This window comes from Rhododendron vialii, chromosome 3a, assembly GCF_030253575.1.
Source record: "Rhododendron vialii isolate Sample 1 chromosome 3a, ASM3025357v1".
NCBI lineage: Eukaryota > Viridiplantae > Streptophyta > Magnoliopsida > Ericales > Ericaceae > Rhododendron > Rhododendron vialii.
This window is the reverse complement of record NC_080559.1, coordinates 24,868,677-24,893,535: the sequence shown is the minus strand read 5'-3', so window position 1 is coordinate 24,893,535 and position 24,859 is coordinate 24,868,677. Positions and strand designations below refer to the sequence as shown.

Sequence of the window (24,859 nt, the reverse complement as noted above, 5' to 3'; positions counted from 1 at the left end):
TTCCTCATAGTTTCCATTACTTCTTTTGCGGTTTAAACCAATTCGGAAAGCTTGGATAAAACGCAGGTTAACTAATTGGAAAAGTGTGACTGACTCTCTCTCTCTCTCTCTCTCTCTCTCTCTTGGATAAAACGCAGGTTAACTAATTGGAAAAGTGTGACTGACTCTCTCTCTCTCTCTCTCTCTCTCTCTCTCTCTCTTATATTGTCAGAGTGAGTTAGTTACCTTTGGCTGATGAAACATTTTGAGACGTAATGTTACATAATCAGCACGTAGCGGGAAGTGGGGACGCTACATGAAGCAGGCCATTCCGTTCAATGTGCACTGTTCTTTAATACAAGTGATTTGCGCCACTTTCCCCTAGTGAGTTATTCCTCTGTTCATTTTGAGTATTTTTTCACCCTCTCTATGTGCCTTTTGATCTTTGCTAATTGACATACTGCTCTTTTTTTCTCTTCTTTTTTGCCAATATTGTATACATTAGTAGGGGATTAGAGAAGAATTAGTGGGTTAACAAAAAAGGGGGTTTGACATCTCTTCATAGACTCGAACCCCAAACCTCCTCCTTGGAAGTCAACTGGTACAACCAGATGAGCTAAGAACCACATCTACATATTCTATTTACGACCCTCTACAATTGTGCGTTAGTCTGATGAACATTAACAATTGCTTATTGACATAGGATTAAAAAACAAACAAAAATTAAAAAGTACAATTTATGTTTATCTTCCCAACTTCCCAAAAAAAATTACTCACTCAAAATACCCACCCTTCTCCACACTTAATATATTTCAGTATTATTAGATAAGCACTCTTGCCCTACTTTATATGTTTTTCGGCGTTCAGTTCCTGCTAGTCAAACCCCAACAGATAAGAGTCTTCAAATGTAGTACCATCTTTCATGGTGTTTCTCAGTTTCTGTTCATAAGTCGATGTTTGATTCGGGAACAAAGCATTCCATCGTTGGAAAGTATTTCTGTTATCTTTTGTCTCGGATTCAAGCCCGATAACATTCATGTGCATGCAGTTATATTCAGCAAATGCAAGTTATCCAGTACATGCAATAAACCATGTTTATGCACTTGTGTTAGAAAACTGATCAAAGGCAACACCAGCTCTTACAAGTTATCAGGATTCCCCTTGTATAGGGTATCCACAATCATTCATCGGGTTCCCCTGTATTGATCACATTACAAAATTAGATTTACAGTTATCTCCTTACAAAATTTAGGATAGCATCTATTACAATTATGAATCAACCAGAAAAGAATGATTTACACAAAACGTCGTAATGTATATTAGTTGATTGTGGCGTGCGCCTCTGTATCTGTTCATCTATCCTCTGATGAATAATTTCGTATTCTAGATCGAACCCAGCATATTCATACTTCTTCAACCTACAATCCAGAGACTATACTTTATTGGCACACAAATAACAGAAATTAATAGCCTGAAAAGCGAGAAAAGAAAGAGGAAATGCCTCCAAGGTCATCCATAGAGTCTTCGTACCAAAAATCAAGCGACGATGAGCAATATAACCCACAGACCAATAAGTTTTCCCCTTTGATATTAAGTTCAGATCCAGCCAAGTTCCAAGGGTTGTAGCCCCAATTGTAACTTTGGGCAGAACTTGACGGTTATGACCATTTACGCATGATGATTAGTACCAAATGTGTAAACAATAACATGAACTGCATGGAATATAGAAATGACCTGAGGCAGGCTCATCAGTTCACGAACAGCTTTTTGGGGCGTCAGTTCATTGTCTATGATCCGTGCAACTGCTGTCAAAACTGGCATTTTTACGTTGTATTTTTGTGCCAAAGCAATCACAGCTCCTGCAGTCGATACACCTTCTGCCACCTACATAATTACTTCAGTGACCACCAGAAAAGGGAAAGGAGCTAACTAGTGTGCCAAAGAGATTTTCCAAGGACCTGATTCATGGATCTTAGTATATCATCGAGATTTTCCCCTGATCCAAGACGAACTCCAACCGTTCGGTTTCTTGAAAGGTTGACGAAACATGTAAGCATGATGTCCCCAGTTCCTGATAGACCAGTTATTGTCGTTGACTTCGCACCCATCTTCATTGAAAAAGAGGGGAGAAAAAATATGATTGTATCAAGCACAAGAAGAAGTAGGGAACAACTATTCAGCTGAAGTCCAACAAAACTGAAGCAACAAAGAAATTTTTGGTCCCCACAAAGGAAACAAGGCCAGTGTCCAGAATTAGCTGTTGAGGGGAAGCTCCTTCAAATGATTTTAAGCAAGAAACCTCTATGGTGCACGATGGAGTAGAGGCTATCACAAACGATAGCATGAAAGCATTAGCTTAAGCCATCCTATGACATTAGAAATGCCACGGACATGCCTTCCACACCTAATAATGCCATAGGACTTGTAGAGGAATTTTCTGACAGAAAAGACAAGGCAAGGGAAACAAACTTCAATTCTCCGCAGGGAAATACCTTAAATTTTCCTTTCCCTTCCCAATTCCTCCACAAAACCTTGATCCAAATACAGCTTAAGTAAATTCTATAGATTCCATAAATAATCCTACTTCCCCACTGACTCAAGTCTAAATTGTAACTTAAAGTCACCTTTGTTGCTAACCACCGTATCTCAGAACAACCTTGCGCAACAAGAGCTGCCATAGAATTATTGCCAAGATTCATCCCTTCCACAATCCCTGCCGCTATTGCAAGTACATTCTTTAGCGCACCTGCAATTTCAACCCCTGTAACATCCCTGTCATATGAGAAGTTACATTGTGAGCAATCTCAAACAAAAATGCAGCACCACAAGCGCGCAAACAAGGTTGAGAGAGAGAGAGGAGAAATCATTCACTCCAAAATACACTATGTGCAAACCTGCCTTAAAATAGATGTCGAAAATTTTGAGGAAACCACTACCTTGATGTGCTGATTCTCAGATTTGTAGAAGCTAGAAGCTGTTGGGCTGCTTTTGCCAGTTTTTTGTCTTTTGATGCCACCACCATTGCTACAAATAATTGAATAGGAATTCAATCACCTAATACCATGAATGAGATGGAAAATACTTTTTCGAAAGGCATACTTGTCTAAATACAGATGCCAAATACCTGTTGGCAAATTGTTCATCAATTCCAGTGCAAATGAAGGTCCTGACAATACAATATAAGGCTGGCGAGGATTCCTCAGTGCTCGTGGGATTATTTGAGACATCATCCTTAATGTATTGAGCTCTAGCCCTTTACTGAGGGATATGAATGGCAAGCCTGGATCAACACAATCCGCGATTCCTTCTAGAAAAGATGAACTGAACTGCAATAAGAGAGATGACATGAAGGCATTGCTCTGTTTCATTTGGAATGTTATACTAGGATAAAGGTTCCATTTTCCGCCAGTTGAGACTGCATTATCGGTTCCAAAGTATATAAAAGAGGATCTGGTTCATGAGCATTCCCAGAACCAGTTCCCAACAGATCTCAGAATTAAAGGTACCAGCTGAGTAAACTGTGTGCTAAGTAAGAGACCTGCACTGGTATGGCATGGAGGCAAAAATCCGCATTGAGCAAGGCTGCTTTGGCGTCGGTTGTTGCCACAACATTTTCTGGTAGCTTGTGTTCTGGGAAGTACTTACTGAGAACAAAGCATTATACGTAAAGCAAAATGAAAAGAGGGTTTAAGAAAAACAACAAAAATGAAACAAACATGAAACAAAAAGGGAAGGAGTTTATTAGGAAATATTGTCACAGGATTTTTTGCTAGAAAAGATTACAGATGACAAAACCAGGTTATAGATTATGTTGTTTAGTTTCATCTGGTATGTCATAGATGTCAAGAATGCGGAGGCAAAACAAGAGATGCAATTGAGAGGGAACTCACATATTGCAGTGCTTCTCATTAATTGATCGACAAATTTGAGGATCACGAACAAGCATGTTAACTTCTAAATGAGACTTTCTATTTCCAATATGTGCAGCCATTGCTGTTCCAAAAGATCCACCGCCAAGTACCACCACCTGACAACCGCAAGTACAAAACATACAAAATATGACATACTGTAAAAGCATAATTACCACGGAAGTCTGATCGAAAGTTTCTTTATTTCAGTGGATAACCTGCATAAATAAAGGAATTACTACCATAAAAGATCCAAATTTACCTGTCAACTTAAAGTTCTGCAACTAAGACAAGATTTGATTTACTTCTAAAAAATTATGACGAAGAATTAGACAATAAGAGAGTAAGCCCAATTGGATGAAATCAACCAGCAATGGATCTAGCAGATCACAAGAGCTTACCAAGTTGGGCAAATTAAAAACTAAGAAAATATGAAAACTAACCTCTGCATGAATTCAATGTAACTTAGTTATGATTGAACACATTATTATTTACTAACCAGCATGATTTTGTACTTCTCGTGGTGTCCATGAAATCTAAAGGAGCACGGGGTGCTACATCAAGCTGGAGGTGGAGTTAGGTGTTCCAATGGGCTTATAAGTAATTCCTAATTTGGCATCTCTTGTAGAACTTCTAATTTATGGAATATACATAGAAATAGGCCGTGGTTTTATGCTTACAGTCTGTTGACCCTAAGTAGTTTTCACGTATATCCCTGTATACTTGTCCTTTAGTTTGTTGCTATCCACTTTAATTCTGAATTGATAGAAATACCTTGAAACTTGATTAGTAGTTTAATATTGGTGCTTGCATTAATTTTTTATTGGTAGTCCTATTGACCCCCCGCTAGGACTCTTTAGAGCTATAGATTGTTTCACTTAGGTCTACCGAAAGGTGAGAGCATTCCCATGCTTCCCTTGCAAAACTTAAAATCCCACTAGACGGAAAACAAATATCCCGCGATTAAGCGGAATTAATCGCAAATGAAAGAATACGTGGAACCAACTATTGATAGAGTACAATGCTAATAACTTAAAAGGCAAAGAGCAATACCAGGGATAGAGAAAATACACATGTATCCTTAGTTCTTACGTACATAAACACGTATACAAAAATGGATAGTAGAGAAGTAGTGTACCTTGTTAGTGCGCTCAAGAACGTCGTCGGTCTTGGCCTTGGAGCGCCACGAGCGGGACCACCGGACCAGCTTCTCCCAGGCGAGCCGGACCACTTCGCGGCGGTCTTTGGTGGTCCGGTTGGAAATATCTGAGCTGAGGTTAGGGTTCCGCGAGAAAACTATCGAGTGAGGGAGAAGAACTGGGGCGGGGTCAACATTTTCAGCAGAACAGGAACAGGCAGTGGTGGTGCGGCTATTGTAGCGGATGGGGAGGAAATTGGGAGCTTGGGATGAACAGTGTACTGATTTGAGATTGTGAGTGATTTTGGAAGAGAAGAGTGGGTTTGAAAACGGTGGTTCTACCATTGCCGGCATTGTTCGCTTCAGAGAGAGGAAGAGAGAGTTCTTGTGCTCTTTTTGTTTTCTATCCGTTCTTTCGCTTACGCGCGCCTTTGTATCCCTGTACCGTATTGCGCGCCCATACGGCGCCGTGCAGGCGACCCTACTTGTACACCCCCCCCCCCCCCCCAAATGCTACGCCACGAACGAGTGCGCGCGCACACCCACCCACCCACATTCTGAATTGTGGGTTGTGGATTTGTGCAGTGGGGCTGCAAGTCGTGACTCGTTAACGCAAGATTTGACTCGGCTCGACTCATTTCATAATTAAGTCGAGCTCAAATTTGAGTTTTAGACTTATTTATTAAACAAGTTAAGCAAAAAAAGCTAAGCTCAATACTTAAAAACTCGAGTCGGCTCATAAAAGTTTGGCTTGAGCTCTACTTTTATATTCGTTTTGTTAACGACCCGATCTAAACACTAGAACACTATAAAGCTTCGACTCGCTTGCACCCTAGTAAGACCCACAATGAACCATAGTGAATGTGAGTAGGAGAGCCTCCCTCTCTCCAACCTTCTAAATCCTAGCCGCCGCTTCACTTCTCTCCTTCTCCTCTCCCTCCCCCTCCCCCAAGGGTTTCTACCCTAAATGGGACAGCGAGAGGGGAGCTATCCTTTCCTCTCCATTCGGGCGTTCTCTCTGTCGGTTTGATCGGAGATCTATCTCCTCTCTTCACCGTCCTTCACCCTCGCCTTACCCCTACCCCTAGGCCTTTAGCCGCCTCGTCCCTTTCGTCTTCTCCATCGCCACACCGCCTCCGCCCTCTCTTTCACGGAGTCGTCAGTGTTCCGTCACTGAGGTGCGTCTCGGGTGTCACACCCCAAAAATGAGAAGTGACCGGCCATGAACCATGAGGCCAATCCATGGAACACGCAGCCTGATTAAATCAAAGTAACTGAAAATCAAATGATCCCTTTTTCGTTATTAATCAAGTCAAAAGCCAAATGTGTCTCAATCATAAACATGGGGTACAAACCATCCCATGAACTAAACAATAACTAGTAATTCAACAATAATAAAAAGAATTCATTATTTGACAATTGCTTTGAATGCGGAAGCGATTTATTAAAATAAAACTAAGATGAGACACCCTAAGGAGGTCAAACAAAAGAATCCCCGAGGTGCCGCCAGAGTCCTTGCCTAACTCCCCAACTTGCCTGAAAGAGAAGTTGGAATAAATCCGTCAGCTGACGAGCTCAGTGAATAGCAAATATGTATAATAAATAAAGTTGAAAGCGGGGATTAAAATAATTCACCATTAAACTTAATTTGGCATACGAGGTGTCCGGCAAAATAACAAATTAATCAATGAAGTATTTAACCAATAAATATTCTTGGTGGTGATCACAACATTAACTCCATCAACAATGGGGAACCACAATCAAATAGTACCATGGCCAAAATAAATCTCATCAAAATTAGATCCAATATCGAACTTAGAGTCACCAGGGTTGGCAGCCCATGGTACTTTTCCCTAAGACGATTCGGCGAAAGAAAGCCGTTGAGCATTAGGGTCACCGGCCTAACACAGTCTTTTCCCCAATGGCCAGGGTCACCAACACGAGAAGGAATAAGTTCCCTGGACTTCCGAAATAAATGTTCCCATTAATATCCACCAAGTTCTCACCAAAAAGAATATTAACAATTGATCTTAGAAAATTCATCGCATGCCAATTTATAGAACAACTTGTAAATAGTTTTGAGTCTCCGAATAATATTCATATAAATTTCTAAAGGAAATACTTTTAAGGGACACAGGGATCTTTCGAAAATACGTAACATACTTAACTACTCACCTGAATCCAAAAGTAATGCAATCGAACGCGCAAAAAAGATGTTAACCTGAATAAAAGAACAAAGAACAAAATGACTAACTATACATATATACACTTGAAGATACAGAATGCCACTTCCTATCAAAATAAAACTTAGCCTAATCCTAACTACTGCCCTCTGTAATCACTACCGCTAAAACCAAACTCCATGCCTCCAACCATGAGCACATACCACTGTCCAATAACATTAAGAGAAAATAACTTCCAGCGAAACTCGTATAAAACCAAAACCATCCAAGTCTACTGCCACCATAAATTATTAAAATCATTCCTCAGGAGTATTCCTAACTCTAGCAATTCCCATACCACGACAACAGAGATCAGCACCGCACACGACATCTATTATAATTTTAACCCGTTGCCGCACACACGACACACACTCTCACCCACCGACTCACTCCATCCATATCACACCCAATTAATTCTAATGCCACAAAAAGATTGTGCAACCCAACAAACCCAACAACTGCTTCCCTCCTCCAAACTTCAGTGGAAAGTAATGGAAACATTAAAGACAAGATTACATACCGTTCAAAGCCGAGAGCAAGATCGGGAAAAGAAGTTCGACTAACACACCGGTACCTCACAACCTCCGGCTGCTTCTGCTCTCTCTTTTTCTTTCACCCAAAGTTCTCTCAACTTCTTTTCTCAAACGCTCTGCCCAAATAAAAACCCTATACCGTGAAACATCTCCTAACTTTCTAAAATTACCCACTACTCCCTATATTATAGTTAATTCGACTAAGATAGAACGTAACACAATTAATAAAATTACCATTCAGTACCACCATTTTATCCAAAATTAATCTCATACCCCAAATATTACATTCGTGACATCAATATTCATAGCGCTCACAAAAATAATTAATTGGGACCCAAATATAACACCAATTAATATCGACAATATTACTAATTAAATAAAAGAAAAATGCTAGGCCGTAACATCGGGTTTGTGAATTAGCTTGCAAATGTGGTTACCAGAGTTCGTTTTCTATTCGCTTCGTTCGCCGGAGTAGGAGTGCTAGATTGGTTAGGTGTTGATTGTAAGGTTTTTTTTTTTTGCATTTCGTTTTTCCTTTTTGTGTGACTTTGAGACTCTCTCACCCCTTGTGGATGTTGACTGTCATTTCTCCTTAGGGATCTCTTCTACCATTGCTTAAACCGATCTCTATTTTTTTATTCCATTGGAGGATTTGATGAGATCGGGGTAGAATTTGTGAAGAAAAGTGTTCGTTATAGCACTTGAGAATTTAGTCTTCTTTGTGGCTTCTATCTCCCTTCCATGTGAATGGATGCCCGTTCTGATGGATGTTTTTCGTTGCTATGATTTATAAAAAAGTGTGTGACTATGTGCATGATGTATGTGCACATGCACTCGGTGTATGTAGCTGTTTTTCCATTTCCCCTTCGACGTGGAATGTTATTATATGTACTAATTTGTAGGGTAGATTACATTGAAGCCCCCCTCAACACATTTTAATTCCTAAACTATGCCAATCCTAAATTACAAAGATGACGTCAATTGAAAATTACAATTTGACTCTCCTCCTGCACGTCAATCATCAACTCGCCGTATTATTTTCACGTTCACCTTCACCTTCACTTGTAATCTCCCTGAAACCACCCCATCGAAATCAAATCTATTCACCACACTCCAACAAAAGTTATTTCAACATCAATCACCTCTAGTCCTGCTAACTCCTGGAATTCCCCCATAATTGATCCCAACAGTTATATTCTATTGTTCCCTCCTTAGCCTCGTCTAATTTTGGAATTACTCGTCTAATTTTGGAATTACCTTTACCTTTACATCACTCAGCCGCTAGAGAGAGAAACAAATCTGAATCCAGATCTGGGGGAGGGGGGCCTCCGTCTCCCTCACCCTCCTCCTCCCACTCCTCCCCCCTCTTCTCCCACTTACCTGATCTTCCTATCGTCGTTTCCTCCCCATTTCCCCCTCTCGTTCACTCGATCCCAATCTCTGTGTTTTCTCCGATGGTTCGGCACTTGTGACGGGATTTTGTCCGTTTTGCTCGGCGAATCTGGTGCAGCTCAGAGCTAGGTAGGCGTGGCTTATGGTGGTCCGGCAAGCGGCGGGCGTTGGCATGGCTAATAAAGGTGAGGCTGGTAGTTAGGGTTTTTTTTTTTTGTAGCTTTTCTTTTTCTTTCCCTGGTTGTTTGGCCGATGGTTCTTCGGCTGGTTTTCATTCCGGCTTGTACTGGTCTAGTTTTTTCTAGGTTCAGTGGGAGTTGGTGGTGGGTTAATAATTTTAAGTTTAGCGTCGGTGGGGTTGCTTGGCTGGAATTTTCATCTGCGTTTGGGTTTCGTTGCGTGTCTGAGTTGTGTCGGCAGTTTGGTCATGCGATTGGACTGCAGCCGGAGGTCTCGGTGTTCATCCAGATTTCATATGTGCTTTATCGGGTTTGAGCTGGGGTCCGTTTGGGTTTCTCTACTACCTAGACATAGATTGGTTCATAATCTAGGCGTTTCGTCGGTCTTGCTTCGGCAGGGGGTGCCGGTGTCAAAGTCTTGGTAGTTTTGGTTCATTCATGTATCTGTTGATGAAATCTGTATTGCTTACGGGCTTTTGAAATGAAATTGACATTTTCAAAAAAAAAAAAGAAAGAGAAAAGGGCAATTTTATTACAATATCTTATTTATCTATGTCATGTTTTGCTCACATGACAAGTTCCGGGCAAAATTCTGAAGTTCTGTTGACAAAAGGAGTTTTATTTATCTATGTCCTGTAATCGCAATTTGACGAACTCTATTTTTAATCAGCCAATGCTTTTGTAGTCACTTGAGTAATTCTTTTGGTGACCAATTTCACTTTTTATTAGCAGGAGTCAAATTAAAATCGAGAAAAGAAAACATATAAATTGGCACCATAAGAACACTTCATAGCAACTAAGAGATTCTGAGAAAGACATCAATCCCTAAATTTTTCACTACTATTTTTTTTAAGCACATTCACAAAATAAATTAATCCACAATGCCCACATCTTGATCATAAAGAGAACAGAGCTGCTACAGGTGCAGCAAAGGTTGCACAATAGTCTTGCACAGATCACTTTTGCGTTCGTTTCGGCTTCTCCAAAGATGATCGGAACCGCTCATTTTGTACAAAATATTTTGTTTAGGGTTCCCGTGAAAAATCATCTCAATCCAATATTGATAAAGACGTTTACGAATCATCCAACGTTTGCTTCAAAATTTAGCCCTCATTTCTTTACTATATAGAGAAATATAACCCCAATGGATTTGGCCAAATATGGGAAAACAACTCAAGGGCTTACTTTCAAGAGGTCGTAAGTTCGTATCTTTACTATAAAGAGAAATATAACCCCAATGGTTTTGGCCAAGTATGGGAAAACAACTCAAGGGCTTACTTTCAAGAGGTCGCAAGTTCGAATTCCCAGTAGCCAAACATTCTAAATCTTGAGGCCTCTAGAGATTTGTCTGGTGGTTAACTTCAAGACCTTTAAAATTAGTCGAGATGTACGTAAAACGGCCCGATCATCCGCGCATTAAAAAATTCATAAAGAGAGACGCATAAACACAACGGTTAGTCCCGAATATAGTTTCAAAAAAAAAAATTGAAATCAACTATAGTTTTTTTTTTTTTTTTTAAATTGATCAATTAAATCAACTACTTTAGTCCCGACTCCCGAAGATATGGTTGGTCCGGTAACCGACGCACCACTGTTATTTAATGCTGCGACAGGTCTCCCGTCTACCCACAAGCTAAACACGCGTCTCACACGGCGTCGTCGTGATGCTTTTCCAGTTCCCAACTTGGCGCACTCTTCCGTTTTACTCCTACATTTAACGCTGCTTCCTAGAATTGCATCGAAACCCCACCTACGAAGGAATCTCTCTCTTTCTCTTTCTCTTTCTTTATCTCTATCCTGCATATATATAAATCCATCCACCCATTCCAACCCTTTTTCAAGAGTCCTATATCTCCAGATCTGCTGCAATACGAACCGAGACATTCCTTTAATAAACAAACGACACAAGGTAATTCATGTCCAATTCTCAAAATTTCCCTAATTATCAAAGAAATACTCCATTTGGGTAAATATGCAGTTGGGTTGTCCTTATTTTGCCCGTTGGTTAATGGGTATCTGTCATTTTTGTGTGATCAGGTGAAAGGAGAACATGGGTCACAATCATCATCACCATAATGAAAGGGTTAGTCCATATGATGATCCATTCCTGGCGTGCTTTTGCTGCCCTTGTTACCTGGTCTCCTCCATGTTCAGAGGGATTGGGAGGTGCATGTTTACGGCTTGTTACCCAGTCATGCATTGCTTTGGATGGGATAGAGATCAAGGACCCCAGCATCACCACCACCACAGGCATTCCTATTGATCCTCATTTTGGACGTCAACAAGGTTCTACAGTTGACACTTTTAGGTTCTTGGTAGTCCAATTTTTATTGTAGTGGTCATGTAATTGATAACAAAAATTGTACTGGTCATGGGATTTAGTGAGTGAGATTTTAGGTGTAGGCTGCTAATCCTGTTACGATATGAGAGTTTTGTGCATACGGTATTTGATTTCTTCTCCATATAGTGTCCCCTGGAATTCATATCCTTTCATGAATCTCCATTTTTTTTTTTAATCGCGTTTATGATCATTTGATTCATTGATGGGTTTGAGTGTTGTTTGAGATTCTGTGTTTTTGTTGTTGTTGGAATAGTGCTTTGGTCCATGTAGCAAATATTACTATGAGAAAATTGACATATAATACAGGATATTTGCCTATTTACTCAGCAGTAACATATCGGTACAAACTTACGACCATTGCCATGATGTTAGTGATGTTACTCTATATCTCTCGCTGTGATTGAAAAACACATATTGATGCATCACCAATCATTTTGAGGCGTTAAGAGTTGTACGAGGAGTTGTTCATACATATATATATGGTAGTGCGAAACATGGTTGCCCTTGAATAGAAAGATATCTAAACTCTCTGGAGCAAGACTAGAGGAAAAGTTGTTTCAATTACCTTGTTTGCCAACATATATACCTGTGAAGGTACACACAAGAACTATACACATTGTACGATTTCCTCAAGCAAACAGCCAAACAGCAATCTGATATTTGGAATAAGTTGCAAGAATCAAGATTTATTGAACCAAAATTCATTAATTGTATGGAGGTGGGGTCTAGAATTGAGTAATACAATAGAAATTGATAGCTGAAGAAAATCTATCTAAAAACATTTTGTATCAGAAGTAGACTCGTTCAGTTTGTTGCTTTGTCTAGCTAAAGAGTTCTTCTCTGATGATTTTTTACTTCATCCAAAAAGCTTCAGCTTATTGATGAAGCTTTAGCTTCTTGTCATCAATTGGCATCTCAACTTTTTTACATCTGATTGTTTGAGAGGCTTTAGCATGAACATTTGAGCTCCTTCCTCTAAGCACCTGTCGGTACAGCAGAAACATTTGGTGATACTGACAATAGCCAAAGAGAACTTGGAGAGTTTTATGGGAGAAGATATATCCTAATCAACTAGGAATTCTGTGGCAAATTACTTGTTAATACGCGTCGGGATGTTCTCAGATGACATTATAACGACTGGAACCTCCTTCATAGCATTAGATTCCTGCTTCAGGGCAACATTGGAGTTCCAGAGTTAGTCATGCATAGGGTATCACTATTTAAGCAGACAAAAACATGAAGGAAAAAAAAAAAAAAAAAAACAGTTTGTTGCAAAAGTGAGAATCGATGTTGTAGTTACCTTTACTTTCTTAAGTAGGTCATAACCTGTCATTCCTGGCATACAGTAATCCGTTATTATCAAATTCACCTTTGAACCCTGGAAAATAAGTACCGGAGTAAATTGGTAATCGATGGGTGTTTAGTTTCATGTTAGTTCATATTTTGTTTGGGAAAACATGTTAAACATCGGTACACCGGTCCATGACAAGGTTACTTACACTGGTCTCCAAGCTGTTCTCTTGATCATCTCCCAATCCCAAATACTCCAGTGCTCTCAACCCATTTTCTGCAGTAGTCACTGCACCAATTCACACATCAGTAAAACTGCTAAACCAGTTCGCTAACTACTCCAAACTAGTAGTATTTAAGATCTTATCGCGTCTACATATGCATAATGCTTTAGGGGCGCAGTGATATTGAATGCAGTGCTGTTTCTTACTTAAAGTTATCAACACATTGAAACATCAATGAGAGGTGGACTTAAAATTGATCATGAAGAAAGTTACAACGATAAATCGATAGATGGTCTGGATTCCATTTGGTGTATGAGCTTGCTTTCAGAATAAACATACAACTCTAAATATTTGCACTAGTTGTCCTAGTGAAAGGTTTATTTGATCCTTGCAAGTCCTTTGTGTGGGAAAAAAATCCCTTAAAACTCCTATATATGTAGGAAAGACCTCCCAAAATTCGAGGTTACCAACTATTTTTTTGTTCCCCGAATAATATCAAATGGCAAGGCAACGTACATACACACGATCTTGTCTGTCTCACAAACCTAGCTAATAGCAATATATACTTGCAAATATGTTTTCGTTATGCGTTGATATACATGTATGTTTTAATACAGAAGAATGAGAATATTGTTATCAGTACAGAATACATGTGGTTCTGGCTCCCGATAATAACAAATACCGCGTATGGCGTATGCTGCTGTTTCTGTCCAAGTTTTTTGCAAATTTTTCTCTGTGCCTACATCAGGCTATGGTTTGAATGGAGAGACAAGAGTTGTGTACCTTTACAAGAGGAGTTCTTGAGCAACTTTTCGACGATTTTCCGGTCGATTATATTGTCATCAACTGCCAGCACATGAGGTTCATTCCCCTGCTCCATCATTCCCTTCCATGAGGAAGAAGAAGAAGTAGCATCCATGTGTTTCTTCTCACCCAAACAATGACCAACTCACCTTCAAGAAATAAAACAGCACACCAAAACCAGAACACCTTTAAAGGGAAACCCAACAAAAACCCAAAAAATATACAGACAGAGATTGAGGAAGCAAGATGGGTTGGTGGGGTGGTATTTATAATGGGTTCTTCAGAGAAGATAAAATCAAAAGGTATTCACAGATTTTTCGTGATCCTTTTTGGGTTTTCTCTTGATTCGATGCAGTCCCCCACACATATCTTTATCTTCTCTCTTTATTTTTATTTTTATTTTTTTCATATATTCTTTCTCTATATATAAATGAATGTACGTGTATATCTCCAACATGTACTTATACAGAATCTGTATCAGCAGATCTGCTGCCTGCTCTCAAGAGATCTTCCCTCCAGCTCATATTTTCCCTCTCTTTTTTCCCTTTATTTCCTTTTATCAATATTTCATTCCCTGCTGCCTTTATGTGAGATTATATTTGTTTTCACCACTTTTGAGAATATGTATTTGATTCCTTGGTTTTTAGGATATTGCAGATTTGGCCCAAGTCGTCGTTTTCTTTTCCAAAGCTTTTTTTCTTCTTCTTTTAAAAACTAATGCTGTGCAAGTATTTTCCGATTAGTTTGAGTGGGATTGAAGATAAGTGTAAAATAACAACATTCCTATGTAACATTGGATTCTGGCTTTAATTTATGATAATTTTATTCTGATTTGATATATATTTATTTAACTTGAAGCAAATTTTTTTTTTTTGGGGGTAAATCCTTGAAGCATTTATTGCGTGCATGGTTGTCCATATTCAAATTTCCAAAAAGTTGAAATATAAAGTGGATATTTATGCAAACAATTCCGAATGTCTGTTCTGTTTTATGGTGTTATGTTATACTGTATATAATTTCCGTATTATAAAACATAGCGGCTTCTATTAAAAATGTCTAGGCATATAAACAAGAGCAACCTCTACAACCATTAGATCACTTCTTAAAAAAATTTAAAAAGAATACAAAAAATATTCTTTTAATAAATCCATACATCTCTACCCTCACTTTTTAGGCAATGTATCTCTATGTAATATTGCCTTTTATGATCAAAGAGGTATATATGTATCCTAGCGGATGTCCGCGCCTAAAGATACGAGCGATAGTTGTAATCACCACAAAGCGTCAGTTTCCATTTTGATATATAGTAGTATATATTACTACAAGTATAGTTGCAAGATAGAATGTTTTCTATATGGAAAAGATTTATTCACATTAAAAAAAAATTGGGAGAATACAACGAGATAAAATTAGGAAGTGTTATCAAGTTTATTTAAGGCCTCGGTATATCTAGCTTTTATTACTTCTCACTTCCTACAGAAGTTTTTAAATTTTCTGAATCTTCTGCCTCTGTGCATGTGATTTTACAATCATTGTAAGGTTATTCATTAGCCGCTACTGAGTTTTAGGAAGAGAACCTTTCAACTTGATATGGCCATTAAGAGAGGGGGGGGGTTGGTGTGGGGGAAGGAAAAAAACTTGACGAGCCATTAAGAAAAGAAGTGATATTTACTGCAACTTTTACATTAACCTTGTTTTACCAATTTCAAACTCAAAAGGCTAATTTTTGTAGCGTCAGGACAATCTTATTTCTCCCAGAATCCTACTTCAAATGATATGCCCAAATCAGTTGTGCACTTCAACGATTTATACTGAAATATTTTCAGTTAGATCTTTTCCAGATTATTCTGCCCAAAGATTATCAATCCTTCTAATACAAAATAGTTGTGTAGTTATACACCCGCTGAAGGATCTCAACGCATTCGGCTGACGAATTAGGTAAACAATTTTACATTGTTTTTTGGGTAAATGAATTGATTCCCAATAACCTCGTACGAGATCAAATTCTGCCAAGAAAATCCAGTCAGAATCGTTATCTCCAGACACACCACAAAATAGTTCAGTATTTTCTTATTTGGGAAAATGAAGTCTCTTGTTATTCTGTTCTCGAAAAATCGAAGTCTCTTGTTATTTGTGTATAGATCTGATCACGGGGTGTAAAATGCTGAATGCTACGCTCTAAGGATCTATCTGTAAACTCCGAGGGGTTTGGCCAGGAAGCCAAACATTATAAATTTTGGAGACACTAAAAGGTTTTGCCCGATCATGAACTTCCAAAAACCAAAAGAAAATTAGTTGAGGTGCATGCAAACTGACCCAGACATCTGAGTATGAAAAAAAAGACATACCTGTATGAATTTATTGAACCAATACAAATATACAAGACTACCCATTTTGTTTACACAACTCCAGTGGTTGTAAAAACAATAATAAAAAAAAGACCCTGGCTGAATCAATACGAAATTACGAATATATGCAAGTAGAATCTCTCTCTCTCTCTCTCTCTCTCTCTCTCTCTCTCTCTCTCTGAGAATATATTTGTCAATTTTTTTTTTGGTAAATCAATATTCGTCACTTTACAGTGCTCTTATCAGCAATCAGTAGACTGTTAGCAACGAAAAATGTCACATATCAAACATGAAAGGAAATATGTATAGAATGTAATGCCTATGGAGGTAAGAGATGGTCTTGGAATTGTACTGCGGCTACTGCCTCAAATTAGCTAACATTGTTTTCCTTTTCTTACAAACGGCATTGCCTTACAGGCAGAGCTTGCAAACACACAATCAACAGACAAAGCAGATGAAGAAAACCGGTGTAGGGAAGCTCGGTTTGATTTGATATGTAATAATCTTCTTTATTTGATGCTTGCATTAGGAATAGAAGACGTGCATGACCCACAAGATGTCGTGAATGGAATTCCCTTGAACGTGGCAACCCCCTTGTCATCGGTGAAAAGATGCTGCACCCACGAAAACACTGAGGTTACGCGTGAAAATAGCGAACAAGGTAGACACAGAAATCAGTTCTTAAGAGAAACTCTGTGTCACAGCCACAGGTAATGCGACTGATAGGAGTGTTCATCCCAATTGATCAGTGAAGAAAAATTAGAATGGCTTCTTAGATGGACAACAGCTAAACAATTACAATATTCGGTCAGGCTGCCTAAAGTTTTTAGGCCTGTATGATTCCCTAAAAAAACAAAATCCACTGGAGCATTTAGATAATCCTGGAAAGTATTACTAGTAGGATACGCCTACAAATGATTTGACAATGAAATCCAGGTTCAGTAGGAGTTAGAGAATACCGGCGTGATCTTCTCCAATTGTTTCTTCTTTGGGTTTAGTACTTCTTCTGGCTTTCCCTCGTGCCTGGATAGAAACATTTACAGCACATCACTAACTCTATCATAAGAGCAAACCAAGTTTACATGGAATAAAAGTTTAATCACTCCAATGATTGACAATATATAAGAAAAGAGCAGTTCAAAGACAAAGCCATAGGTTTATGTAATTTTTCCTGCTATAAATACATATTCATCGTTTACTAGTTCTTTGTCCATGGCACAGGAACATCCAATACTCTTGTCCACAGTTCGCCTAAAGTTTTTTTTCCTAATTAAAGCACACTTGCAGCTCCACTACAGTGCAGACCAATCAGTAAAAACCATGGGAAGAGACCTACAGTGCCAATTTAGTACAGCCAAGAACTTGTGTAGCTGACCAACACCATAATTGCATAATTTACACTTATTACACACAAAACCCTCATGCATCATGGACAGTTTTCACTTAAACATGCTGAACAAAGAAGCTAGACAAATTCTTACCCTTGAAGAAGTGTGGTCATAATTCTTACCCCGTGCAGTTTGGGGGTACTTGATGAAGTGTGGTCATAATTCTTACCCTTGTGTTTGGTCTGTTACCTTCAACTGGTTGGCTGTCAGGACTAGGGGGAAATCCAACTCTAGTGTGGTGCTGCGTTTAGTATTTGCTGCTACTGTCTACCATCTTTAGTGAGAGAAATGGTAGGGTGTTTCGACGGAAGAGTAAGTCGGTGGAGGCTGTCATTTTAGGCATTGATGCTGATATTTGTGCATGTCTAATGGGGTGGAACCGTGGAAGCAGGTGCCTAATTCTGCAGAGAAGAAGAGGCTGTGTAGAGATTGGGGCACCTCTGAGATGGCTTAGTTTCTTTCTTTTGTCTTTCTTCTGTTGTATAGTTCGGGGTTATCCCCTTTAGTTGATCTGTTGATTTGTTTCATTGTATAGGCTCTCAAGGATCATTCCCTTGGCCTTTGTTTTTGGTGGTGGTCTTTAATAAGATTTACTTTACCAAAAAAAAAAGAAAGAAAGAAGCTCGACAAAGGGACCCACTCCCCTTAAGGTGTTCAGAATCTAATGGATATCCATGTAATTTCCCATTAACAGATGGTTCGCAAGAAAAGACACTCTTAACGCCAGCTGCGCAATAAATTTCATCAGTATTCCTTGGGTGCCTAGCAAAGTAAACCCTATTAAGCCTTTTGAAGTCAAATTTCTAGTACATACCCGGAAAATGAAACACATTCACCAACTTTAGCACCTTCTGGAGGAGTGATGGGTTCCACAACGGTATGATCGTCATTAGAAGCACATAACACCTGAAGGAAAAAGAAATGCACAAAAACAAGGGCGCCACAATTCAACCCAACTCTTTTCATAATTAGAAACAAGCAAGCTAACTCAAGAACAAATCGTGAAACACAAATGTTCAGAAATTTCAACATTTTAATTAACTTTTGGAAATAAAGCATGTGATTATCCTATCCACCAAACTTCACTGATCAGCAACTCTCACCTGAACTTCCTGGTAAAAATCCACTACGGACCATCTTTTCAACTGCTATTTTACTAAAGAAAATACTGATCTGCAAGGCTTTCAGACTTAAGCTTCCCGTGAGCTTAATTATAACTTGTCTTAAATCTTAGTTACAAAGATCAAAAAAAGGCAATTCAAATTTACTGGTATTGCATTATATAAATAACTAAAATGCACAATATTTAAGAACAAAAGAGCACTCTACAGCCACACAACAATGCATGGAACATAGCTGGGGATATCCAGCTTATATTTTTATTTGATAGTTGGAGTTACTTGTAAATGTAAAATGCAATAAATTGTGCATTAATATCCATGCCTACATAATAAAGAGAAGCATGATAAGTCGCGGTTAGTAGATCTAGGACTAAACATCTCAAACATCCTTTTGAGCACATGCTTGGTCTAGCAAATAATTTGTGCAGTACCAAGTTCATGTGTACCTTAATACCCATTAAATATTCTTAAGGACGGTTCAAGTTTAATCTTTACGCATTCCTGAAGAAATGATACTTGGAGGAACAACTCTATAGGGAAATACTAAATCTGATGCAAAAAAATATCCAGCTAGTTAAAGCTGCATAAAACACAAAGCATTATTGTCGAACCATGGGGCAGATACTTAACGAAACTAACATATTCACTGAAATATCCGAAAGGGAAGAAAAACAACAAACATACCAATCCTTCCGACATCACATCTCTTAGCTTTCCAGGTTTTACATTGGTGATTAGAACCACACGACGGTTCTGCAAGGTACATGCAACCAGAATCAAGAATCATGAGAGGTGGGTACCAGAACACGGCTATAATTAAGTAAAGAAGTTTCAAAAAGATCAGCAACTAACAAAAATAACTAACTGACTTCAACCAAAAATCGTGAAAAATTACATTTCTCTAGCTTGATCATACCGTCAAATCATCTGCGTTGCAATACTTTGCCAGACCACTGACCACCTGCCGCAATTTAGCATCTCCGGTGTCTATCTCCTCAACCAGCAAACTATGCATCCAATCAAGCAAAAAAAAGAAAATAATCAACTTACTCAATGCAACCAACTGTGCAGCACAAATTCCACAACCAACAGCCAAACTGCATGGCTGGAAACAAGGTAGACAAAGAAAAGAAGATAAAAGGATCGGGATATGAAACAAAAAAGCAAAAGAATCCTAATACCTGTCGGCAGATGGATGCTTCCATGCTTTGCGAATAAGGCCGACCTGTATTTTCAGCAAGCTAACACTGATGTCTTTATCTTTCTCGTCTGCTACTTTTTCAGGCAAATTCTTCTTCTCTGTCCCAGCAATACCAATGTTTTTATCTTTCTCATCTGCTACTTTTCCAGGCAATTTCTTCTTCTCTGCCGGAGCTTGACTATCTCCTCTGACCTTTTCCTTAGAAGTTTTCGAGGACCAAAGAAGCTCAATCAATAAGCGGTAGTTACAGTAAAGTAACATGCAATGATTGCAAGGGAATCTCTTTTAGCAACAAAAACATTCAAAAAAAAAAATGCATAACAAATGAACAAGAAAGAGGAACAAAGAAAACATGTTGGCATTAAAACAACATAAAGTAACAACGAAAATCATAAAGGAGAATACCACATCAGCAGGTTTGATTGAACTCGAGCCTCTCTCTACACCGACTTCATCTTTCTTGCCTTGCGCGGTCTTCTTTGCATTTGCATCCTCTTTAACCCGCTAAAAATCGACAATAGGAATTGAGATGAACAGATGCAAAAGTTCCAGAGTGACTTATTTTGGCATTAGGAGAGCACAGTCAGTGTTTTAATCACAAGGAAAACGGCCCACAGCTATATGCCGTCATAAAATCTTAAAGGACTACACTGGCATCATGCACTTCATTTTCACTACACAATAGCCTTTTGTCCAATACAATTGGCAAAAGCAGTAAACAGCCAAAGAAACACTAGGAATGATATTAAAGTGTATATTAGAGTTGTAAGAGTGTATATTAGAGTTGTAAGCAAAACTTTAAATTCATGAAGTCAAGAATCTGCCATGCAGTAGCATAAAAATTACTCACTAGAGGATCGAATTTGGCCTTCTCTACCAAAATCTGTTCAAATGTTTCCCCAAAGTCCTCTGTATTCTGCACAAATTAATTACCAAAAGTTTAATAGCACAATGTTCAACACTATTGCCGAAATTTGTGGAACAGGAACAACATCTGCAACCTAGACACTTTTAAATATCCAAGAATAAGAACTTGTCTAAAAAGTAAGTGAGAACGTTCTGATGGAACTCTCGTCAGGAACATTGCTGCACTGTACACACCCAGACAACCAATTCACAAGGGGTGATTACTCAAAAGAGTCAAAAGGCATCCACCTCAACAGTGCCTCAACTTGGTTCACAATATGGAAGTAATTGTGCTCAAATAACACTAAGGAAACTGACAATGAGCCCATACCTGAATATAATCCATCCATCTCAACAAATGTGGTAAGCTATTCCTCTCTGAATCTGAAAGACCTTTCTGGCAACAGAAGGACAACCAAAAAGTTGTTAGATTGCAGTTACCTAAGTTGCCAAGAATACATTTCACTTTCTGTTTATGTACTCCAAAGTCTTCAAGCTTAAAAAGGTTTCATTGTGACACATTACAAATAGCATCCCTTTACCAACTTGCAGTTTGAAAAGAAAAGGCGCATATATTTGTACAACATAGGACTTTGAGCACCCCATGAAAAACATGAGGCCATTTGTACCGTATAACATTTGTAGGACACCTATCTGCTGTATCCCAAAGATTTCCAACAAGCCATAAGAAGCAACAACTAGAATCAAAGGAAACATACATATATATATAACAGTGGTGATATTGGATAATACTTACCACAGTGGTATATATTGCTGAGAAGACAAAAACATCAGCCTCAGAGGGCGTCAGTCCCCCACCCACCAGAACTGACTTTGAAACCAAGCACTCATTTAACTCGTTGAGAGCCCTTAAGCATGCCTCAGAATCTACATTACAGTTCTCTGCAAACTCTATCCACTTCATCACCTACAGTAAAAATTCGAGTTTTCACCTTCAGTGAAATGTTAACCCATGACCTTATTTTTGTCAAAATCATATCCTACTTATCCCATCTGGTACAAACACTTTCATTATGGAATGCAGAAATCAAGTGTGAGCCATAATATTTTAAGTAATAAACTCAAGATACTTCTACAAATAGGTTTCAATTTTGCTTCAAGACTACCCCATTGACAACCCAAAATAACCTTACTTACCTCACTTTGCCTCGCCATGTAAATGTTTTTACACAAGCTCTTTATATCACTTTGCAATACGTCACCGTCAAAAATTTTCTGCATAAAACAGTTTCGATAACTCAACAACCAAATTGAATATCATTAAAATAGTTCATTTCATATTCTAAAATCTAAAATAATATTCGGCAAACCCCAAGGCGTTGGCCTGGTGGTCTTAGCCTGGGACTTAGGGGTTTGCTACCTCCTAAGGTCTCAGGGTTCAGAGGAGCTCCCGTATCGAATACTTTCATTCCTATTGTTAGACGACGATATGAAGACAATCTAGCTCTAGGTGTCATTTTGAAATTTCATTGGATTCTAGTGGAATTGATGTATTATAGCTAAAGTAGAAATTCATATTCTAAAATATGACAAGGTAGTCAAAATGAATGAAATAATTCCCCTTGCCAGAACCCCTTGGGGACACCTCACTCCCACGCATAAGCTTGACGGGTGTGGGAGGGGCTGTAGGAAATAGTTCGAGGTGCTGGCCCGGGAAAATCGTAACAGTTGAGATCAATAATTCAATCAAAACATTCCTTAATTTCATTTTCATATCATTACTACGCATATAAGTTCAGAAGCACACGAAAGGTGAAACCGTGAAATCCATCCCAACTTTCCACAATGACCGATAAACAAAGTAAATGAACCGCGAGAGAGAGAGAGAGAGAGAGAGAGAGAGAGAGAGTCAAATGGATGTAAGCAGATTGAGCTTGATTGAGGAGAGTAGAGAGCTAACGGAGTCCAAGTGGAGGCGATTACAGAGAGCCGAAACGATGAGTTGATTTCTGCGTAGAACCATGCTTTGATTCGGATTCGCCATGCCTTTCCGCTCTCTCTGCTGCTTTGTCTCAATTTTGCCAGTGAAAGTTACAGAGAAATTCATAGGGTTTATTACGCGGGTGTGGTCCGTGGGGATTCTGGGGAAGATTTGAGGCCCATTCTGTCACTGGCCCAATAACTTAAACATGGGCCTTATCTGGAAAGATCCATAAACTTGGTCCCAAAACTCAGTAGTCCACTTAGTTACTCCTCCGTTCCGAAAAGAATGTCCAAAATCACTATTCACACCTCTCTAAGATATTTACATTTTTCGATGTGTAACGTTTTGTATATGTAATATGGATCTCATTTAATAGATTTCACTTATTTTTATCAAACAAAGTTTTTAAAAACATTAAAAAAAAAAAAAGCATTATAAATTATACAAGATAGATATCAATGTTGAATGGGTTTGGTTTATGAAGTGGGCCGTATTTTTTGAAGTTACGATTTTACCCAATAATAGGTAATAGAGCAATTTGTGATTGGTGTTGGGTACCACTTGACGCAGATGACCGGTACCCTAGCTATGTCATCCAGCCCGAACATCAATTTATTTTTATTTGATTAAATTACAATTGGTGGAATATTGTATGTAAGAGTTTGCCATGCATCAACGATTTTTTCATATCAATTCTTGAGTTAATTGCCTCTCCTTTCCAATTGATTTTGGTTTCCTTAATGCCAACACTATTTCAAGTTTGCTTTGGCACAAATTAATGCCGGGTTGCCGCAGATACTTGAGTCGAGCTTGCCCACTCTAGCATGTGCTTTCCGTTAACACTACAATAACATGACTTGTTTTGATATGGTGACTAAAATAAGTTGACTGCGCCAATGCCACGGGTTGAAGTTGCCATATGGTCTTCATAGAACTCATACCTTCACTCGTGCCCGATATGTTAACTCGGTAACACTTCATGAATGTCGGTAACACACATGCACCTTACTCGTTCTCGAGTCATCCGGTCCGGTTTTGATACTGTACCATTTTATAAGACATTTGGTAGAACTCAACTCTAAGAATTTGTAGTTTAAGTGATTATATCGTTGCACTTATATACTGTAAATTATTTTCATATCCATGCAATATGAAATTTTACTTTGGAGACTATCAAATTAAGACAAGGGGAAACTAAAAAGATAAAAATTAAGAAGTTCGAGGAGGGGAGGGGAACTATATAGTATACTGAGTCGTTCTTTATCTTGGACTGTATTGAACGGTCGATCACTTCAAAACTCATGGGGTCATTAACTTCAGGATCCGTGGGATTAGTCGAGGTGCGTCCAACGACTCCAAATTGATACAAATATTCGATTGTCGAACATACTATAAGAAGAAAAATACAAAGTTGGGGAAATCAAATTTTCCCGCCATTTACAAATGGTTTGTCTCTCTCTAAATTAGACTGCTCTGATAGACTGATAAGTCAATACTCATCCGCTATACTGTCACGGGGCAAGAGTCAAGTAACTCCAAGGGGCTAGGTGACCATATAGTAGTAATTTGTCTAAGGTACGTAGCTAGTGCGTAGTATTGAACAGAACACCATAGGGTCTTCAACCTAAGGGGTTTAGCTAGCCAAGTGGACATGCAGGAGAAAACAAATAAATGTTTTGTTCTCCATAGGTCATGTTTAAATCCTGCGGATGTTAAACATTTTAAAATTTGGGATCACTAGAGGGTTTATCCGGTCGTTAACTTCTGAACTCTAAAATTAGTCGATGAGCGCATTAGCTGGTCTGGACATCAGATTATAAGAAAACAAAAACAATAGGGTGTTCTCCCTGGATGACTGGTAGAACATAGCTAGGTTCGACCTTATTGTATGCTTGCCAAAGTAATTAATATGACAAATAATTTGATGATGTACCATATCT

General features: G+C 38.7%; 4 protein-coding genes across 8 annotated transcripts; 1 reads left to right on the top strand and 3 right to left on the bottom strand.

Moving 5' to 3' along the window:
* Positions 1-1,082: 1,082 nt before the first annotated feature.
* Positions 1,083-5,475, bottom strand: LOC131320647 (glycerol-3-phosphate dehydrogenase [NAD(+)] 2, chloroplastic-like). Of its 2 annotated transcripts, none has more exons than XM_058351402.1 (9): positions 5,026-5,475; positions 3,870-4,006; positions 3,518-3,623; positions 3,104-3,305; positions 2,916-3,003; positions 2,604-2,751; positions 1,938-2,087; positions 1,714-1,863; positions 1,083-1,411 (listed from the first exon to the last, which is right to left on the bottom strand). In XM_058351402.1, exons 1-9 carry the CDS (start codon positions 5,377-5,379, stop codon positions 1,256-1,258), a joined length of 1,491 nt encoding a protein of 496 aa, XP_058207385.1. In that variant the 5' UTR covers positions 5,380-5,475; the 3' UTR covers positions 1,083-1,255. The 2 variants fall into 2 exon arrangements, with proteins under 2 accessions (XP_058207385.1, XP_058207386.1); XM_058351403.1 differs by having other exon boundaries at positions 1,083-1,397; positions 5,026-5,468.
* Positions 5,476-10,911: 5,436 nt separating this feature from the next.
* Positions 10,912-11,915, top strand: LOC131320653 (uncharacterized). 2 transcript variants are annotated; one of them, XR_009198317.1, is made up of 2 exons: positions 10,912-11,260; positions 11,389-11,915. XR_009198317.1 is itself a non-coding variant. In XM_058351411.1 (2 exons), the coding sequence occupies exons 1-2, from the start codon at positions 10,916-10,918 to the stop codon at positions 11,612-11,614; spliced, it is 564 nt and encodes a 187-aa protein (XP_058207394.1). In that variant the 5' UTR covers positions 10,912-10,915; the 3' UTR covers positions 11,615-11,915. The 2 variants fall into 2 exon arrangements, 1 of the variants encoding a protein (XP_058207394.1); XM_058351411.1 differs by having other exon boundaries at positions 11,396-11,915.
* Positions 11,916-12,509: 594 nt separating this feature from the next.
* On the bottom strand, positions 12,510-14,320 carry LOC131320654 (two-component response regulator ARR17-like). The gene is made up of 5 exons (XM_058351412.1): positions 13,990-14,320; positions 13,192-13,271; positions 12,993-13,070; positions 12,787-12,857; positions 12,510-12,675 (listed from the first exon to the last, which is right to left on the bottom strand). The coding sequence occupies exons 1-5, from the start codon at positions 14,123-14,125 to the stop codon at positions 12,582-12,584; spliced, it is 459 nt and encodes a 152-aa protein (XP_058207395.1). The 5' UTR covers positions 14,126-14,320; the 3' UTR covers positions 12,510-12,581.
* A 2,298-nt stretch (positions 14,321-16,618) lies between these two features.
* Positions 16,619-23,047, bottom strand: LOC131320649 (probable methionine--tRNA ligase). 3 transcript variants are annotated; one of them, XM_058351404.1, is made up of 12 exons: positions 22,896-23,047; positions 22,133-22,210; positions 21,732-21,902; positions 21,306-21,371; positions 20,919-20,984; positions 20,474-20,572; positions 20,049-20,266; positions 19,784-19,874; positions 19,552-19,620; positions 18,561-18,652; positions 17,318-17,381; positions 16,619-16,972 (listed from the first exon to the last, which is right to left on the bottom strand). In XM_058351404.1, the coding sequence occupies exons 1-12, from the start codon at positions 23,040-23,042 to the stop codon at positions 16,868-16,870; spliced, it is 1,266 nt and encodes a 421-aa protein (XP_058207387.1). In that variant the 5' UTR covers positions 23,043-23,047; the 3' UTR covers positions 16,619-16,867. The 3 variants fall into 3 exon arrangements, with proteins under 3 accessions (XP_058207387.1, XP_058207388.1, XP_058207389.1); XM_058351405.1 differs by having other exon boundaries at positions 20,049-20,260; XM_058351406.1 differs by lacking the exon at positions 22,133-22,210 and having other exon boundaries at positions 22,896-23,021.
* Positions 23,048-24,859: the final 1,812 nt, after the last annotated feature.